This window comes from Astyanax mexicanus, chromosome 8, assembly GCF_023375975.1.
Source record: "Astyanax mexicanus isolate ESR-SI-001 chromosome 8, AstMex3_surface, whole genome shotgun sequence".
Lineage (NCBI taxonomy): Eukaryota > Metazoa > Chordata > Actinopteri > Characiformes > Acestrorhamphidae > Astyanax > Astyanax mexicanus.
The window spans coordinates 25,395,904-25,417,432 of NC_064415.1; the positions used below are offsets into that span (position 1 = coordinate 25,395,904).

At 37.1% G+C, this 21,529-nt stretch overlaps 1 protein-coding gene across 3 annotated transcripts in view; it reads left to right on the top strand.

Moving 5' to 3' along the window:
- The first annotated feature begins 4,121 nt into the window (after positions 1-4,121).
- Positions 4,122-21,529, top strand: part of mtm1 (myotubularin 1) — a 29,883-nt gene continuing 12,475 nt past the window's right edge. Inside the window, exons 1-10 of one of the 3 annotated variants that reach the window (XM_049483102.1) lie at positions 4,122-4,211; positions 7,668-7,753; positions 10,980-11,052; positions 13,526-13,620; positions 15,042-15,152; positions 15,491-15,592; positions 17,139-17,222; positions 17,789-17,938; positions 18,979-19,164; positions 20,311-20,496. In XM_049483102.1, coding sequence (XP_049339059.1) covers positions 7,691-7,753; positions 10,980-11,052; positions 13,526-13,620; positions 15,042-15,152; positions 15,491-15,592; positions 17,139-17,222; positions 17,789-17,938; positions 18,979-19,164; positions 20,311-20,496 — 1,050 coding nt within the window. In that variant the 5' untranslated portion in view covers positions 4,122-4,211; positions 7,668-7,690. Of the gene's footprint in view, positions 4,212-4,277; positions 4,375-7,664; positions 7,754-10,979; positions 11,053-13,525; positions 13,621-15,041; positions 15,153-15,490; positions 15,593-17,138; positions 17,223-17,788; positions 17,939-18,978; positions 19,165-20,310; positions 20,497-21,529 lie in introns of those variants that run through there. The other 2 variants (XM_049483103.1, XM_049483104.1) reach the window with 2 other exon arrangements.

The window sequence follows — 21,529 nt, forward strand, 5'->3', positions numbered from 1 at the left end:
AATGCTTAACTTGATAGATCCTGTATGTATGGGTAGAATTTACTCAGTTTCACATGCCTTACAATAGAACTTTGTGGAATCTTTTTGGGTTAATAGCTTAATGATTAACCTATGGTTCATGCAGATGCTCTGTATGTCTCAAACTCTACAAAAACAATTATTTCAGGCTTTTTGAAATGTGTCAGTATGCATACTGCATTTACCAGAAACAATAATCTGTAATTTACAGATTACAAAAGTGGTGAAGCTTTTCATGACTGAAATGCTTTTGTAGTTCATTTATCTGAAAACTTCTGAGAAAAAGTTCCCTTACACTCAAAATGATTCGCTGCCACTGACCACTTCTCTATTTCAGCAGCAGAACAGAGAAAATAGCAGCAACCATGTTTAAGCAACAGCGTCATAAACAGGGGAAGGGCTAAAACCTCTATAAACACGCACACCCTATATAGAAGTGCACTTTCAAAGAGGATTATATGAAGAGTATTGGAACAGGGCCTTGTTTTCATTATAAATAAACCGTTTCAGAACCTTGAAAGCAAGTACAACCATAAACATTGAGTTATACAGCAACTGCCTGTGATACCATAGCAAACACTTTGGAAGACCCGCCAACCACCTTGGATACCATACCAACCACTTGGTAAGACCATAGCAACCACCTTGGTAAAACCATGACAACCAAGCACGTAGCAACATAATTGCATACACCTTGGAAACCACAAAAACCACTTAGCAATCAATTAACAAAAACACTTGGGATACCATAGCATCTACTTAGCAACACCATAGCAAACAAATTGGGGTACCAAAAAAAAAAAACAATTAGCAATCACTTACAAACACCACCTGGGATACCATAGCAATCACTTTTTAATCGCTTACCAACACAAGAGAAAACACTCAAAATACCATAGCAATCAACTAGCAACACCACATCAACCCCTTATCCAATAGAAACCGCTATGCTATACCACAAAAACAGCAACAGCCTAGCAACTGCTGGTAAATGGAACTCACTTTAGTTGCACAACCTTTTCTAAACCTTTTGCTTTAGGATATATGCAATTATTTTTCATTGGACATGAGGAGGAGCATTTATTAAACTGTGATTAACCCAATGAACCCTGCGTTTATTGTTGTTTATGTTTATTGATTTATTATGTTAATTTTATCCACATGAATCTATTTTAGGGCCTATGGAACTGAACTTAAAGCAGCAGTTTGTAAGATGTTTTTCTTTTAAATTGAAAGCAGTAGTGTTTCTGCTTGGGAGGAGAAAAAAATGTCAAATTGATGGTAACATGGTAGCATCCCTGCAACATCTAAAATTTTCATACTAAAAACAGAGTGGGCTGGAAGGTGTGTTGGGTGTATTTGCTATCCACATTTTGAGAGTATTTTACAAATAAAAATAAAAAATATAATGAAGAAAAAAGGGAATTGTACACAGCAATTTATTTACATTAACCTGCATTAAACATACTCTCCCACAGGCTCTGTGCAATTACACATTCTCACCAGAGAGGTCATTAAATCCCTGAATCCCCAAAACTTATGGACTGTTGCTTTAATTTTGACAGTTTAGACATGTTATGAGTGAAGAACTGAAGTGTCAGTTTACATACAGGGTCCACAAGTTTTAAAAAGCACAAATAAAGGTACAATAACATAAAGTAAAACAGAAATAATGATGCAGAGATAGATTAATAATAATGTCAATGTAAAAAAACATGAATCAATACACCATAGAAAATGGAATATGCTAAATAAAAACCAAAAAAAGGATCCCCCTGAATATAAAAAATAAAAGAATTAGGAGGAGTGGAGGAGGGGGTGTTAGAGAGGGAGCAATTTTTTTTTTTTTACAGTATTTATTTTCAGGTTGCATAGCAATGCATTTAACCCTCTATTGGACTATTTAACACCATTGTTTAGCCTGAGAACAACATAAAAAAAGCAAATAATCATCATCTTCCATTTGCCACCTCATTGTTCTCAGCATTCATCCACTGAAAATCAATGCTTCATGGTCAGTGCACTGGGTGGAGGACATCAGAAGCATACATGATCTAATACCGTGCATTAAAATAGAACTGACTATTCATATTTCACTTAACGCTGTTTACTGGGTAACTTGGTCTCATGCATGTAAATGGGTTTTTTTATAGAACATATAGGAAGTACACAGGAACTGATGGTTAATGCGAGCTTCCCTTATAGCGGCATGTTTTGGCTGCTGCTGTAGGTCTCAGTTCTGTGTTTTATTACTGTGAGTGTTTTATTTTGATGTCAAATTAGTGATGTTACTTTCACATTGCATGCTGCTGAGGTGCTGCACCTGCATGTATTCCCCTTATTGAATAATTCTCATAGCCATAAATAAAATTTGTATATGTAAAACAGGTGAAATTGAGGTGACATGTTACAGGTGTTAAGATCTATTGATATGATACACTTACATATCTCTAAAAACTGGTCAAAACTAAGTTAGCAAGATTATTGTTCCTTTTGTAATAAGAAAGAGTCTTTGCAATCTATGAGAGGAAGTCAGTAATGGTAATGACCCAGCCCAGTGACACCACCCAAAAATATCATATCATCAGATTTGTATAGTTGTGTTTGGTATTTTTACACACATATTTATATAACCAAGTTCACAATGAGTTGAACAGTTCTGTTGGAAAGTACCAGAAAACGAAACACCCTCAGGGTGTTGCCTTCTTCTTGTGTTTTTCAGGAAATAAAAAAAGCTTCTTTGACTGGACACACTCTTGAACAGAAGCTGTGTATAACCCTCAATAGCACTGCTTTACGAAATCGCATTTCTGTTGGGTTGATTTATTTATCTCTTTTAACTTCACATTAGCAAATTACTTACAAGGGGCAAAACCCGGAACTTTACAGAAGAAGGAAAAGCTTTCCTAATTTTTAGAAGTCAAATGCCTAATCTGAACACCCTTGACCTTTGATACCTCAGATGACACTGTATCAAGAAATATAATTCAGCAATTGCTAATAGAACCACATAGACAAGGGATTACTTTGGCAAATCTTTCTAAATCACTACAAACCTAAGTTGAATTTGAAAATTCCACTTAAATCTTTACTGTGCAAAACAGAAGCCTTATGTTAACAATTTGTTAACAGTGGCGTGGACTTCTCCAGGCTCAAAGGCACCTGGACTGGTCATTGTGGAGCACTCTGAAACAGAAAAATGTTGCTCAAACAGGCCTGTAATGCAGAACGTAATGTTTGTTAATACATTAAATAAGGTTGTTTCATTTTCTGAACGTTTCAAGATAAACTCAAAATTAGAAAATTGGGTGTAAAACTTAAATATTTAATTTTTTTCATTCAGTATAGCAAAGACGAAATTGGTTTTCATCCAGTTTTTCAATTTTCTAATTTTAGTTTTTCTTAAACAAATTTTCAAGAAAAAAGGAAACGTGAATCTTTCCTCGATTTTCAGAATTTTCCATTTTCTTGCAACACAAATCTAATGGTATAATCTAACTAACTTGTTAACTGCATTCAAAAATGGAAAAATAAAAAAATAAAGAAAGTAGAACTAGTGATTGTAGAGAAGGAAAACTAAATATTATAAAAATTGCGGGAAACCTTTTTTCTTCTACACTGCACTAAATGTAAAAAAATATTTAAAAAATAAATATTTTTTACATCCAATTTTACATTTTTTTGCATTTAGCCTCAAACGGTCAGAAAATTAAACTAATAACTAGAAAAACAGATAATTTTTCTTCACCAAAGTAAATGGAACTAATTAAAAAAGTTTTATACACAATTTTCAATGTTCCATTTTAGCCTGAAACGGTCGGACAATTTAACTGATAGACTTTATTCTGACCTAATATACACATTGAGTGTCAGTTTAGAACAAAGTCTGAACTCGTATCCAGTCGTGTACAGAAGTCCGTGCAGGCAGAAACTGTTTTATAGTGAGTGAATTTGACGTTTCTCTGAACTGAATTAGTGAAACAATCTACTTTAACAGTTTACCTGAAGATTACAGATTTAGCTCTCGAGCTCCCACCAGAACATCACACAGTGCTTTAAACCGCTGGAGTGAACGATGTGAGGACTGACCAATCACTGCGTGCCCCGCTGTCACGTGACCGCGGCAGAGGGCTTCCTGCGGCGGTGCTAAAAACACACTGTGGATTTCGGGAGCGGAGAGTCGCGAGAACAGGGTGAGTCCCAGCTTTTACAGCCGCGGAATAACACCCTGCAGCTCGGGGGGCTTTTACTCGAGCCGAGGGGTCGCACTTTAGCCCGCTGAGGCAGCGGTGCGGCCTGTATTGGGCCGTCCGGGGCGGTGTGTGTGAGAGACAGGCCCTGTTTCCTGGTCCCACAGTGAGTGTGTTGTGTGTCGGTGTGTCTGTGAGTGTGTACGGTACGCTGGGGCTTTAGCCTGTTAGCGCGCTGCTAGTTGGCTAGCTAATAACTCAACTCTGCTGACGGAGCGAAAACAAGTCATAAAAGTTCTCTGTTCGTGTTTCTGCAGAACTCCTATAAATTAGAGTTTATATTAAAGTCTCAGGCACTCGCTGTTCCACACTGAGAGGAGAAATGTGGGTTTAATCTCCATTAAACCGGTTTGAACTGAGCCTCACTCCAGTTTTCCTCTCAGTACTGAAGTTAGCTGAAGAAAGTGTTTAGCTAGCCTAGAGGCTAACACCGCTTACCTGCTCATTAGCTAACCTAGCTTAGGTTAGCTTGTCTCGCTTGGGGAAGGAGAGGTCCATAACTTTCAGTTTTAGGATTTTCCTTTTGTTTAACCAGCTAATATAGCAGGGTTGATTCGGTCATAAAAAAAACCTGGAAAAGTCATGTAATTTGAAAATAGCAATTCCCAGGCCTGGATAAGTTTAAAAAAAATAAAAGGCTTTGGTGAAGTCATGGAAATGTGCAATCTTTTAAGGTGTGTTTCCATTTATTTACCGAGAAAAACTATTTTCAGCTAACAAATACATAAGCTCAGAGTTAGTCTAGTAATATAGCCCTTTACAATTAAGCTCTCAGGATCTGACGCACATTTGATTTTTTTTATTATTATTTTTGTCCATATAGTTGTGTATGTATATGAATGTACGTATATATACTTATAGCTATATAGCTTATATAGCAAACCTAAGTGCTGGAGTTTTTTTTTTTTTGAACGAGGAAACGTTTAATCTCTAAATGTTATTATTTTTCTGCTCTGAAGTTTAAAAGTCTCCTTAGGGTGGTGATTCAAGCCACAGCCGGTCAGAGTTCACCACAGTGTTTTATTGCTTTGTTTTAATGCAGAAACTCTTGCTTGAAATGTTTAAAATGAACCGAAATCTTTAAATTAAACACATCTTTTTGCTAGCTATTAACCAACATATTAGTTATGTTAACTAGTTAACTAGCTAAGTTAGCTAATCTGTGGTTCTTAAAACTAGATTTGTATATGTTTAATTTTAGGTGATGATATGACTAACCTAGGTGACATGGGGCGCCTACTGAGTAACCAAAACTGAAATTATTATCTAATTATGTTCATTAAACTTATATCTCCAATGTTTTATTTAAAATGACCAGTAATATGTAACATCAACCTGTTCGTTTGAAGTTTGTGCGTCAGTGTGGCTGTAAAGTTTTGACAATTGCTGTCACACCCTCCCCCTTTCCGTCATCTTTATAAATAGCCTTGAGTGCGATACCACTGTCTGTCTGTCTGTGTTTGCTGTGGTGTCTGCCTCTCTGCTAACTACCAGTCCAGGTCCACTAGTTAACTAACTAGTTCTCCTTCAACCAGAGTATCAGTGTGAAGGGTGGAAACTGTCTGAGCGATGCTCGTTTTCAGTCGCCTGTGCTGCAGTTAATTACAGAGACTGGAGTTAAATTTAGACAAGTGGTAACTTCAGACTTTGTGTTTTGGATCGGAACGAAGATATTTGCGTAGGTGAACGCTGCATTCTGCTGGAGTTGGGGAGAGCTGGGCCTGGCTGTTCAGCTAAAGCTTAATGGGGAATTGTCACTAGTGAATAGCTAACAGTTTTACCTCCTTTTTGACCTATTTTCTTAAGTGGACTGTTTAATATGATCTGGCCTTTTTTAACACTGCAGTATGTCTTTTATCCTGTCATCCTGCTGGGAATTTGATTATGTACTTCCTAACATTAAATGCCGGTTTATGTTGTGTTTTTCTAAAATCCTGACCCTTGTAGTTCTGATTTCTGTGTACATAAATATATATGTTTTGTGCTTTGTGTATCACATTGGCAGATATGTACAGTCCAAATTAGTCCGTCCTTAAGGGGTGTGACGAGAAACAATATTGTGTTCACAAGAACAAAACAAGATGTTAACAATAAATGTATATTACATTTGATATATTAAGTTTAAATATATAATTGAAAAAATTTCATTTAAATAAAACTCACAAAATGCAAAACTGCAGGTGATTTGAAAATAGTAAGTAAACATCTTGTAATAGATGTCAATAAATTGTTACACTCATTACACAATTATGTATGATTTATCATATGCAGTAAAATACAGAACAGTGTGCACTTACTGCAGCTGGTTTTATCATAAACTAAACATCTTCTCTCCATTATTATTTCAAACAAATCTTTCAAGTGTTTTGGTAAACTGTGCATAAGTCTTGTAAGATACATTTAATATCTGACGAGAAATATTGTGCCACCTTATTTATCAATAATAAAGCAGCCATGGTCTAAAGGTTAAAGAAGTTGGTTTTGGGCTACAGGTTGCTGGTTTAGTCCCCTGTGCTGGCAGAAAGGGGCTTGGGGAAGTAAAATGGGAAGCAGTGCTTTCTCCTCCCTTCACATTCCTGATTGAGATGTCCTGCCTTAAGAAAGACGCCTGCCTATCACTGCTCGTGAACACTATTTGTTAGTGTGTGTCTTAACTACTTTACTACTAGGGTGAAAACTACATTTTGATATTTTTTTGTCCTTCAGTATTTGATTTAAAAAAATACAGAAGTGTTTACCAGATTTCTTCAAAAGCCAATGATCTAATGTGTATTGAAGTGGCTGATATTTTCTATCAAACAAGGCTATTGTGCATGCACACATTGTGATGGTAATGATGAAATGATATAATGTGCAGCTTTAGTTGATACCTGTTTATCTACTCTGCTGAGGCTGTAAAGTGTTTCTTCATAAACATAAAGTGCAGTGAATACTGATGGCTTGAGTTGTGGGAGTGTACGTGCATCTACCTGAGTAATGCTTGTCTGGAACTGCTGCCTAAAACTTACCAGTCCTGTGTCTGTCACTCATGCACTAATGCAACTGTAGCCTGTACGGCCCCCTGTCACCCCACTCTCATTCCTCGTCAATGACTTTTCCCTTAATGTGAGATCTGTGTAGAGTGTCAGCGTGACTCCGTTGTGTCAGATGTGTGACTCCACTAAACCACGTGTTCTTATCTGTGTCTGTATTTCTACCCTGTGTGACCATTTGCCTGTCATTACTGAAGCCTGTTTGTTTAGACAGATTAGTGTATGCAGTATTTACATACTGCTTTTTTTTTAATTTAATATAAAGGTTTTTCACACATGCTATTTATCAGTTTATCTTAGCAAGAAAACGAGGTCCTCAGTCCAATTGGGTTTTCTCACTAGTGGTTCTTTTGTCCTCTTGCAGCAGTGGTGGAAGCAGCAGACCCAGTGATGGCCTCGGCTCCCATACCGGCATACAGCCCCAGTCCTCTGGAGAACAGCTCCAGCCAAAACGTGAGTGTGTGTGAGTGAGACCTGTCAGACTTATTGCTGGAAGATACTGATAACATTTCAATATTGTAACATACACAGTATTACAGCTTCAAAAGATATTTTTTCATACACTTGTATGTAGGTTTGTATAATAAAATAATTTAAGGAAATTCAGAAAAGAAATCACTTTGTATGATAAAAGTACAAAAAAACAAAAACTTAACAGTTGGTGTAAAAAGCTTCTGTTTTATGTAATTTTGTAGCATTTTAATTGGTTCGTTTGTCAAGAAAAAGTATAAGATTTTTATTTAAAACGTTAATATACTGTATCCATAACAGTGTAGATTTAAATATTATTAAAGTAATTATATTTTCAAATACACTTTTAGCTATGTATTTACCTGATTATTTTTATTTGAGCCATTGTATCTCTATTTTAGACAAATCTGCAGCATCAGTTGTCATTCAGGATAAAAAGTAGCCTGTGGTCTTAATACTTAGAGAATCACTGTATATACAGGTCATCTAATAGCTTTCACAAAAAAAAATTCTTTTACGTTAGAATGTGTAGGCTAAATGCATTGTCCTGTAAGTGTATAATGACAAAGCTTTCTATTCTGTTAGGTCGACTTTCACTCAGTGCATTAATAAATAATGCTCATCACTGTCATCAATAGAGCTGCCTGTCTCCCTTACCCTATTCTATATAGCTCATGCAGCCTAATAGAACAGTACAATGTGCTCATTTAGCCAGCGATTGTTCTGTCCTGGTAACTTCTTTAATTAATGCCAGTTTAAACCTTCAGTGAAGTGTCTAGCGTGTGTGTGTGTGTGTGTGTGTGTTTTTTTTATGAGATATATTCATTTGCATGCAATAGTTTGGGAATATGTGGCCAAATTCCTTTCCCCCCCTGTATTTTTTAGAGATGGTTAAATGCTGTTTTTGTTTGGCAGTTTAACCAAAATATGAGCAGTTGTTTGACTGGTTTTCTTGTTTTTTTCATCTCATCCTGACCACTTGCAATCCTGCATATGCCATTTAAGATTCTGCACTTTTAAAATGCATGCTGAAATTACTTGGCTTTTTTTCTTTCAGCCTTCTCTTGTCTTTTGGGCATTGATTGCTTTAGTTTTTGTAACTTAAGGCACATTCTTAGATAAGCACATGCTTATTTCTACTGAAATTGTCACTGCCCACATGATTCTTTGTATCCTTTATGTTGGCATGGATATTAAACAATATGTCCACTAGAGGGCAGTTCATCGTCAAAGATTTTAACCACAGTAAACATGGTGACAGTGGAGGACATTGTCATAATGTACTTACTACAAAACATTGAAAAGGCAATGGTGTAAATGCATGGTTATCTCTTCATAAATTTCTGCCCTAAGTTTCTTTTTTTTTTTTTTATTTAAAAAATTGGATGCAGCTTGCCAGTCATATTTTTTTTTATTATTGGCATTCCTCAGGCCTGATTTACTAATTAACCATGCATTCTGAAACATTTGCTTTTGTTTTTAAAATGCTTATCTGTGCATTAGGATTTGTTGAGAAGATTGTGTTTTGTAATTGTTCAGGCACAATATTATAAATGTACAATTTTGAAAAGATTGCCCAAACCTTTGTATACAACTGTTTTTTGAGTGCGTTATTTATCATTATAACAAAATTCAACAAATGGAAAATAATAGGCATCCTCAAAAGGCCCTTCACTATCTAGACTCTTTTACACCTGGTTACTTTGTGCTACTTATGTAATAGGATTACATCAGGATAAGACAAATCCACATAAAAATGCAAGTGGGAACACACCAAAGACACTTTAAAAACTAATGTAAGTATAAAACTCTAACCTCTCAAACCACTTCAAGAGGTGATCTGAGATTCATTTGAGCCACATGTTATAACAGTGTACCAAGACACTTATTTAACAATTAGAGCCCCTCCCTTACAACTAGTGTACCAGTAACAGTTGTGCATATTTGCATATATTGTGATCATGTATTTTAATCATGTTGTAGTAACATATTTGTTTTATTTAGTTTTATTCTTAAAAGGTATGTTAATTCAGTTGAAAGAAAAAAACTGGTCAGTGGTCCAGATAAACCAGTTTTGAATTCTAACTGGCAGCAACAGGGCCATTAACATCTGTAGCGAAACTTGTAGTGCAAAAACCAGTAGTACTACATTTTCATTTCATTTCTCTCCCCCAAAGACAAAGCTTGCAGAGTGTTTAAAGGTATAATAAAATCATGTGCAGTTTAATCACAGTCCTCAGAATGTAACAGTATACTGTAACTTTAATATTTATAGTTTTTTCATTAGCAGATTTAATTCTACATAAAACAACATTCAGAGAAATTGGTTAATGGGATTGAAACACACACACACGCGGTTGCACAGTGTCCGTGTTGGCAGGGATTGGTCTTCTGGCCTGAGCTGAGAGTATGGCAGGCAGACAGTGAGTTGGCTTGCTTGGGTGTTTTAGCTGCTGTATTGTACATATGTCACTGCAGCTGAACACCTGGCATGTGAGAGCCGGTGAAACAACAGTGTGTGTGTTTGTGTGAGAGTGTGACACTGATCACTTCTGTGCAGTATTTGGCTGTCAGACCTTTCCTGTCTTTTGTCTTTTCATAGTGTAATTTGTTAGTCCTTTTTGGCACCCTTTCTTTTCCCTCTCTTGCAAATCTTGTGCTCTCCTGGTAACAGTAAATGGCAGTAACAACAAAAACCTGCAACACTTTGTGATAATGCTTCTCTTCCCAGCAGGCCTTGCTCCATTCTGCCTATCAGCCTGCATCAAACGTGCGTGTATGTGTGTGTTAGTGAGTGTCACTCTCCCGCATACATTCTGCTTCACTAAGCTTCAGCTGCCAGCAGGAAAATGGCCCAGAGAAAGACGATCTGGACACACACGCATATGCACGCTACCATTTACCACAGACAGTGAAAGAGAGCCGCTGCTTCTTTGTTCCTCTTCTTTACCTCTCTTCACAGCCATCCTTTCACTCTCCTTAAGTGAAAGTGGGTGAAGACACTGTACTTATTGTTGGTCACCAATCAGTAAAAACGTACACACACATTCAGACAGCTCAGTCTGACGTGACTAGTAGTGTAGTAATGTGACTACACTACTAGAAAGCTATGGTTTGGTGTCAATCGAAATGTGTGATCTTGGATCATGGTCACACACACACACGCACAGCCATGTAATCCTGATGTTTCTGTGTGTTTTGATGACAGGCATCCAGGGAGAATCTGAAGATGGAGCTGCTTGCAGATGTGGCCTTATTGCCGGGAGAAGAGAGAATAATAGGTGAGTTTTTATTTTATTTTATTTTTTATTATTATTATTTATATATATATATATATTTTCCAGTAAAACTGATCACTGGCCAGTGTGTCATGGCTTCATAGTGAGTGCCAGATGAATGGTGCATTCCATTTCCACAATTCCACAAAAATCCATAATGTCACACATCAATACAACATTACCACCTATTGTTGACAGCACATCATGGGTTAGCATCACTAGCTGCTTTATGATCAGTGTCCCAGCAGTAGCCTTCTTTAGACTGTGTTAGTTCGAATACAATTAGTATTCAGTATGGAAACACTCTTGAAAGTGGGCTCCCACTATGCCTGGAATTAAAGCACAAAGCCAACAGGTTCAAATCCTTTTCTACTGGCAGTGGCTCTTAGGTAAATTCCTTGCATATTGCTATGTTGGCAACGTAAAACACAGATGCCCCACTGTCTGATTTGAATCCTGAGATCAGGCAACAGTCAGACATTCTTTTCTATCACAGTCGTTACACACATACTCAGGACACGCAGCAGTGCACAAACCCAACTTTTATATCAATAATAAACAGAATCGAAAATAAAATGAAGTTGCTGTTCCCGTAAATGATGTCTCACACCTAGACAGCCTGAATCCGCACGTCACTTTCCTTTTCTGAGAAGTGCTTTTAAAGGGAATGGCAAGTGAGACGATGATTGGTTTATTTTATGTTATGAAGCACCCATGATTGATTAATTAGGAGAATTAGTACATGCTTTATGCACGTTTCAAACTGCGCAAAGTGTTTTTTTTCCCGTCTTTATCATGGCAAAGGCACACTGACACACCCTTAATCAAGCTGCACTGTGCTTAGTTGATGATTCACATATAGTGCACTAAAAAGGCTCTTTGGCCTTTTTTTAGTGTAGTTTCACAAGTATTCCAGTGCATTTTGTAGTTTATCCTGTCACTGGGTCATTCCTGCTTTTCCATGTTGTCAGTAAACGTTAGTGAGGTTGCTAGATCTTGGTTAGATGTGCTAAATTTAGAAGGACCTTTTCTTGGATTGCCACATTGAATCGCTCCAGTGCTGCTCCACAGCTCAAATCTGACAACTCCTATTACTGCACCACAGAATCCAACAGGATTTCATTACAGACACTTGGAGAGAGAGAGAGATGTGATTTTGTGGGTTCTGTGTTTGTCTGAGGGTCGGTCTGTCTGTCTGTGAAAGTGTTCACCTTTGTGCAGGAACATACTAGGATTTAGGAATGTACAAACATACTAATATTGTTTTTCATATTCATCAAAAATGTATTTGTCATGCATGTAAAATCTAGATGTTAATAATGTGCAGCAAGGTTCACCAGCTGAACTTCATTTGGAGTGTAGGAACAGGGTGTGAGGTCTTTTCCAAATCATGCATTACTTCACTAACGGTGTGCAGCATCTTGGTGTCAGAGATTTAAGGTGCGTTTATAAAGTAGTGTGTGAAGTGATGGAATATCAAAACATGTTTGCATAGACTAGGCATATAACAGTAGCTATTTTATGGTGATGTATTGTCTTAAACATCAAGGTAAACAATGTTGTTGTTGTCCTTTTTAAGACTCAGTTAATGCCAGGGGTGCTCTGGAATGCTCTGGAAAAATAAGAGACCACTTAAAAGTTATGGGTTTCATTGATTTTACCAAATTGAAAACCTTTAAAATATAATCAAGAGGAAGATGGATGTTCACAAGCCATCAAACCAAGCTGAACTGCTTGATTTTTTTTCACCAGGAGTGGCATAAAGTTATTCAAAAGCAGTGTGTAAGACTGGTGGAGGAGAACATGCCAAGATGCATGAAAACTATGACTAAAAACCAGGGTTAATCCACAAAATATTGATTTCTGAACTCTTAAAACTTTATGAATATGAAGGATAGAATGTCTTCTTTGCATTATTTGCGGTCTGAAAGCTCTGCATCTTTTCTCATTTCCTGCATAACAGGATCCTGCATCTAAATAACAATATTTTTATCTGGAATTTGGGAGAAGTTAGTTTGTTGTTTATAGAATAAAACAAACATATAAATTACCTATAAATACCTATAAAAAAGGTTTCTATATATTTTCCAGAGCTGTATAATGAGAATATGAAAGCATTATAATTCAGTTACACCTGTTTGATGATCTTTTAATTATTCACAAATTGAATAAAAATTAGTGAACTATTAGCAGAGTAGCAGGCATTACAATACAATATTGTCATTTTTGTATTATGTAAATTAATTTTTAGACCTTGTATAAAATCATTTTGAACATCTAAATATTTAGGATATATTGACCAGCACTAGCTGAAACTGGTCTACAACCAATTCAGTTTTAAAACTTGTGATCTCGAAGTTTGGGAGAGTTTACTTTTAAACTCCTCTACAGTCAGACTTTCATTCAGCTGCTGCAACTGCCTACTGATCTTTATTAATGCATAAATCCTCTCAATACTACGTCTGTTCTCCCTCAGACAAAGACCTCATCTACATGTGTCCATTCAATGGCGCGCTCAAGGGGAAAGTATTCATCACCAACTACAGACTGTACTTCAGGAGCACTGACACGGTGAGTGTGTGTGAGTGAGTGTGAGAGAGATGAATGCTGCTTTTGAGTAGCAAAACATTTTACCAGCAGTTAGTATGGGCTGGCCATGTATACGTTTCCTACAGCAGTCCACCCTGAGGCTGCAGTGTTTGTGTGTTTTTGTGGTGTCCGTGAGCTCATCTGTGAAACTTCAGTCTGAGTCATGCTTCCTCCTTCACCTCTTCAGCACAGTTACCTATAACAACCACACACAGTCCCTCTGAACCCTCGCCAGGTCCTCCAGAAACACCCTCTGTCTCTTTCTTTTTACTCTTTTTTTTTTTTTTTTTTTTTAACGTGCTGTTTGTGAAAAAGCCCTCTCCCTTCGTTTTTTTCTCTCTCTTTTTTTTCTGGGCATGTTCTTTTTCCCGTTTGGATTACACGTTATCTCCCAGAAATGCCGCACATCGTGTTTGTCTATCTGTAGCAGCAGGGTGTAAAAACAGAAGAGATAGGGCTGAAAAGAAGATTGGAAGTGTTTGAACATCATATCTGGACTCTTTCATCTTTGTCCTGGCACTGACTGCATTTGGCACACAGTGAGGGAGGCACCTGCAGTCCTGCTGGAAGTTTCAGCTGCTGCCATGATCTGCTGGAAAGAGGGGGTTTGAGGGAAGGGTAAAGAGGGAAGAAGGAGGGAGGACTTGGAATTTCCCTGTGGAAAAGTTTATTAATATTTGATGATAAATGGAACAGGTGTTGCCTTATTTTGGGGTTTTCCTGTTGTACCAGTATGGGCTGGTGCCTGAGCTTATACGGAACATTTGTTCAATTCTAAAACTGTGCAGAATGTCTTCTGAACTGAGCTGCTGAGGTTTACATATATATATATATATATATATATATATATATATATATATATATATATATATATATATATATATATATATATATACATATACATATACACATATACACTAGGGTTGTAATGGTACACAAGTCACAGTGTAGTTAATGGTACACAGTGTGCAGTGTAGTGGTTCAGTTTAAGTACGGTACACCAGTATTTGCACAAACTAACAATTGTGCAAATAGCATGTTGCTTATTCTATTTAGCCCTATATTATCGCTCCAGAGGTCAGAATCTGTATAGTACACTGTAAAGTGCTAACATTCAGTATATCGTCGCAGAAAAACAAGTATCTGCATTTTTGTCGATTTTTTGTTTACAACATAATTTGAGTCCCTTACAAAATTTCTTGATAAATGGACCAATAGAAATACTTTAAAATTACCTGAAAAATGTTGCTGTTATGGAAATACCTGTTGGGATAAGCACAGGGGAGGGATAAGCACAACTATTTACTATAGGAATTTTCCTAAACCAGTTAAGTTTCCACAATACCATGTCACATTTAACTAATGCTAATTGATAATTATCTCTTGTATCCCCTTTCTCTCAGGAATCCACAGTTACCCTAGATGTACCCCTGGGTAATATCAGCAGAATAGAGAAGATGGGTGGAGCCTCCAGTCGAGGGGAGAATTCCTACGGCCTAGACATCACCTGCAAGGTAATGCTCTACTATTGAAGACTGCACCTTTTTATTTAATTATTAACAGATTCGTCAACATTAAGTAATGAAGCCCAGTTTTAAATTATATAAAAAAAAAATAATGCGGATAAGTAATTTTTTAGGTGAAATCAATTATTAAGATTATTTGGATTTTTTTTTATTTACCCTCTATTTTACAAAAAAGGAGCTGAATTCCTGCCACCCAGATTGTTTAGATTTAGCTATTCTGCCCAAAGTTTCATGGTTCTATCTCAACATTGCGACCATCTCTGATAACTTATTGAGGTGTTGCCTAATGCACCTGTGTGTATGTGTGTGTATGTGTATGTTTGCAGGACATGAGGAACTTGCGGTTTGCTCTAAAGCAGGAGGGCCACAGTCGTAGAGACCTCTTTGGAGAGATTTTTAAATACGCCTTTCCCCTCTCTCATGGACAGGTCAGTTCAAACACACTGCTATATTCATTTATACTGACAATGCTCATTACTTGGTACTTGAAGCGTGCTGGTTTGCACTCATTCTTCTAATTATAGTGACCACCTCCCAAATCTCCTGAATACAATAACTGAATTCCAGGAACTTAAATGCTAAAACAATAATTTATGGAGCAAAATGGTTTAAATATTTGTATTTCAATGGGACAAAACATCTTTGTGTGGGGTTGAGTCTGTATATTCTAGTTTACAACAGTTGGTTCTTGACCACACAATCTGATTGGATGATACCATACGTTTATCATTTCATTGACTACTGGTTGCCAACTAACAACAAGGATTGCTTTGCTCAAATCATGTGGTGGAACTGCTTTTTAATAGAAAAAATTAACTCGCATCAGTGTTTTGTTGTAATGTCAGACACACTTTTTTCTTATTATTATTTTTAATGCTCTGTAGCCTAACCTTATTGTATGATGTTTTTAAACTTCTCAGGATGTTGAGTTTTAATGGTTATAGTTGTATTGATAACATTATCGCAGGTTGACCACGTCTTGCTTTTATCTCATACTGGTTTACTGTACTGCATAAGCCAATGTGGCCTCTTGATACATAAGAAGTTAGTTTTCTCAGCGATTTCAACAATTAACATTAGGTAAACTAATACAGCAAATCTTCCATTTGGACAAGTAAATGAAAACAGTAAGCAAGGTGAGGGAACTTTTGGACGTCATTTAACCTAATACAGACAAAGCCAAAGACATATTTACATCACACTTACTGAAATACATAACTTCTAATTTTCTGTATTAAAATATGCAACACCATTACCCTGTGATTGGTTATTAAAGCCGTACTAGAAATTAACGCTCATGATTGAAGAGAAAACCGTTGGATATAATCTATCAATATGACCATGTCAACAGTGTCTGGTTAGCATCTAGCTTCCTAGATCAGATATCCGGGATCAGATCTAGCCTGTCTGCCACTTGACTGTCAGATGGGCAACCTCTCATTTGTAAGCTCTTATCACCATGTTAGTTTGGTTCAGCTCCATGGCCTTCTTAAACACAACAGTCTGAGAATATTTGCCTGTCCAAATGTCTCTAAAAAAGTGAAGAAGAAAGAAATGAATGAATGGTTGGAAAGTAGTTTTTTTGGCCTATATAGGCCTTTAAGTCTTATAGAAGAGAAGTGTGGTGTCCTTATTAGGAAGGGTTTCAAGCACTTCACTCGGATAGCTTGTTGTCTCTTAGTTTATATACATTTGGCCACAGATCAGTAGAACATCTGAAGAAACTTCACTGCCACTCAGGGTCATATTTCCCTTGCAGAACGTGTTGCTGACAGAAGCCTTCCTTGCCTTGTGTCATTGTGACTATAATAGTATTTATTTGTAAATCAATGTATGCTCAGAGTGGAAGGCTTCATATATATGTTAGTTTATGCATTAAAGTATTATAGGCTTTAATGCTGTATACATCAGTAATGTTATTTCAGACTTATGTGAATAATTTATTTATTTGAAATTCTTCTGTCTCTTCTGCAGCCACTCTTTGCATTTCTGAGTCAGGAGAAGTTTGAGGAAAACGGCTGGAACGTTTATAAGCCCATGGATGAGTACAGGCGACAGGTAAGAAAGTCCTGGTCTTAGAACAGCCTCAGCCCCTTTACTTACCCTGAACTGGCGCTTCCACCCTTTTCTGTGAACTTGCTCCCATTTCAAGAGCTCAGTGTATTCAATGTAAATATTTGTGTCTGGTCTTCTACATGTTTTTATATCATCCTACATCCTGCAGCTTACATAAGCACGATCATCTCTCCAAGCATGTTCCACCCGGGCTTGTTTATGTGCACAGAATTTGCACATGGGCTTAGTCGTGTGTAATATCATCACAGGCTTACGGCTTCGGATGTGTAGAAGTTTGTGTAGTTTAACTTGTCTGAAAAGGTTGAAAGGGCCAAGATTAGAGGAAAGGTCAGAGTTACTGATAACTTCATCCGGTGGTGTAAATTCCAGCAAAATAGCTTAAAAAAAAAAAAAACGTAGCTCTCTTTTATTGTAGCAGTGTTTTCAGGATCATTAATATTGAATGTTGCTTTGGGATCAGGTCTTGCTGTCGAGCATTTTTTACTAAGAGAAGTTGTGTCTCAGGTTCAGACGCTTACCTTGCTGTTTCTGCCTTCTGCTTTCTATAGGGTCTGCCCAATGAGAGGTGGAGAATTTCATTTATCAACTCCAACTATGAGCTGTGTGACACTTACCCCACCATTCTGGTGGTTCCTTTCAAAGCTACGGAGGAGGACCTGCGGCGAGTGGCAACCTTCCGCTCCCGCTGTCGTATACCGGTGAGCCTTAAACTTGGGAAAGAGCAGAAAGCACCAAACCAAGATGATTATAATTTAGGACACTTTCTTACCTGCTTTGTTTGTTTGAGAAATACTTTCTTCAAATACTTTATGTTTAGACAGTTTTAACAGGTGTGGATTCTCTAGGAGTACTTACCAGGTGTTTACATACCAAACAACTGAACTGCAGGTCCTACAATATGGTTCAGATCACTTTGGTCTAAACCAGTTTCAGGTCTCTGTCAAATTTTATTAAATTAAATTTATTTAGACACAAACTTTGCTCTTGCTAAAAACCTACATGCTGAAAATGACAATGGACCATGGAATATGAGCAATCTGATTAAATGTTCAGTGTCAGACTAAGGTTTTAATGTATATGGCCTTCATAGAAAGAAAATATTTAAAAAATCTATATTTGTGTTACTGTGTTTGAAAAACATCTACAGATGGATGGCATTTTTTATTTGCATGCAGCATAATAGGTAGATTTTATAACTTAATAACTTAACTTAATAATGTAAAATGAAAATGTAAATTGCCTATATGTATTTTATTTTGCTTTCCAAAGTAAAAAGCAATTACAAACTTAAAATATAAAAGTATATTTTTAAAACACTGTACTGCACAGACAAAACTACTAAAAAGGCCAAACATTACCTATAATAAACTTTTTTTTTTTTTTTTCAACCAAATAATTTCGGTTAAATCTTTAGTGTATCCCTGCATTTACCAAAGTTGTAATGGTAGATAAAAGAATTTTATATTGTTAAATGCTGGTAGAATTTCAATTACAGTTTACTAACTGTTATAGGTTATTTTTATTAACACTGTAATAATTATATTTTAAATACTAAATGCTCCTCTGCTAAGAAAATCTGGCTTGATGCACTGACTTGTCGCCAGTTTAGAATTAAATAGAACTAGAATAAATTGGTTTCACACAAAACACTGATTGACTGGTGAGAAAATAATACTGTATCATTAGATTAAATTGGCCTTTTTTTATAATGTGCATCTCTAAACCTTGGTGTGTTCAGGTGCTGTCATGGATTCACAGGGACAACCAAGCAGTTATCATGCGTTGCAGTCAGCCCCTGGTGGGAATGAGCGGCAAGCGCAACAAGGATGACGAGCGCTACCTGGACATCATTCGTGAGGCCAACGGCACCACCAAACTCACCATCTATGATGCCAGGCCTAACGTCAATGCTGTGGCCAATAAGGTAAGACAGCAGCAGCAGTCACAGTAATGTTCTATGGGTAGATTCATGTTGAGTGGTAGACTGGCAGACAAACATGGGTTTAGAGGCTTTGGGGGCTATGTAGCTATCTATATTGGTTGTGGGTAAAGAAATCACAGTACTCTTTTCTTTGAGATTAACATTGATTTAACTCATATATTCATCATGATAATGGATATGTGGAACTTACCAGACATGGGCTTCTTCTGTTCTGTTCTAATTTCATTTGTAGGGGATGTGTGGGTTGTGTTTGCTTGATCGGTTACTGGTCAAGTCAACAGACGAAACCCAGGTAGAGTTAAGCAAGCAGAGGAAAGAACACCAAATGTGTGTCTGAGTATGTACAGTCCTGGAAAAAATAAGAGACCACCAAAATTATAAGTTTCTTTCATTTTACCAAATTGAAAACCTCTGGAATGTAAACAAGAGGAAGATGGATGATCACAAGCCATCAAACCAAGCTGAACTGCTTGAATTTTTGCACCAGGAGTAAAGGCATGAAGTTATCCAAAAGCAGTGTGTAAGACTGGTGGAGGAGAACATGCCAAGATGCATGAAACGTGTGATTAAAAAAACGGTTATTCCAGCAATTATTGGTTTCTGAACTCTTGAAACTTTATGAATATGAACTTGTTTTCTTTGCATTATTTGAGGTCTGAAAGCTCTGCTTATTTTTTGTTATTTCAGTAGTTTCTCATTTTCTGCAAATAAATGCTCTAAATGACAATATTTTTATTTGGAATTTGGGAGAAATAATGTCCGTAGTTTATAGAATAAAACAACAATGTTTATTTTACTCAAACAAATAGTTAAATCAGAGAAACTGATTTAGAAACTGAAGTGGTCTCTTATTGTTTTTTCTAGAGCTGTATGTTTTTTTTTTTTTTTTTTTGAGTGTGGCAAAAGCATAAACCGCCTGAGGTAAAACTGGCTGCAGAGTGGAGCACTAATATGGCAGTGATGTAGAACATCACCATATTCTCCTCCGCTGGCCGAGCATTTGAAAAAGGGCTGTATTGATCCAGTAATTTCCCGCACACAGCGTGAGGCATCTGCATGTTTTATGGGCGTGCTCATTGGCTGTGGAATGTCCACTTTAACCTTACAACTTCAACTTTTGAATCCTAGGCCACAGGAGGGGGTTATGAAGGGGACGACGCTTATCAGAACGCTGAACTCGTTTTTCTGGACATCCACAACATCCACGTGATGAGGGAGTCGCTGAAGAAATTGAAGGACATTGTTTACCCCAATGTGGAGGAGTCTCACTGGCTCTCTAGTCTGGAGTCCACTCACTGGCTGGAGCACATTAAGGTACAGCTTAAATTGGATTTCTATAGGACAACTGTTTAACTACACTCAGAGCCTCCATTCTTGCAATAATCCAATGAACTGTAGAAGTCAGTGACTATATTTACATGCAGAGATTTTCTTCAATACGATTGAGATAATTCCGGTTATTGAATCTGATAGAAATGTTTATAGGTACAGACTACTCAACAAACTGATAAATCTCTGTGTACATGCACAGTACAAGTAACCCAATCCAACATATTGAGCATGCATAGAATGTTACTAAAATGAGATAAAAATTTACCATGACAACCAGCATCACATGTCCAGTCAGTTTAGGAGAAGCACCAATTTACCAGCTAGTGTGTTTGTTGTTTTTCATTTTAAGTGGCAAACTGGAGAATGTTTATTATATTCACTTATTTAAAAAGGAGGAGAGAGTCATTACCAGCAGCGGGAGGGGGAGGGGGCGTAAAAACACGAGGTAACCGCATGGCCTCCGCGTAGCTGGGCGCGTGCTTGTAAAATGCTGCGGCTGACAGCCTGTCGAAAGCTGTGCACCTCAGTTTGGCACAATTTTGCGCAGATATTTCCAGTTAGAGCCGAAATCACTCTTTTAATCCCAGAAAAAGGCTCTTATTTACCTTTGAAAAAGCCTTTTAACTGCCCGATTAAAGGGCCGGTTATTGTTGTTTTCCTGGGTTTTCAATGCTCAGTTGACTCAAATGCGCTTACTCAATCAGCTCTTGGTCGGTCCGTATCTCTGACGTGAGACAGTGTGCGGGTGGGGGCGGGGATGATGACATCACAGGCTGTACATTGTTAAATATCTCGATATATATTGTCGAAATAAAAAAACTGTGCAATGTCAATTTTTTCCAATATCATGCAGCCCTAGCAGAAAACATACTTAAACTTTTAGATTCGAAATGTAACCGATGCAGGTGTTTACATCGATATTATTGGCTATTATAATTTTCTATTGAATTGATTATTTAAGGGATTATCCGTTTTATTTCAGGAACAAATTATGTCAGGATTCAAGATGATAGCC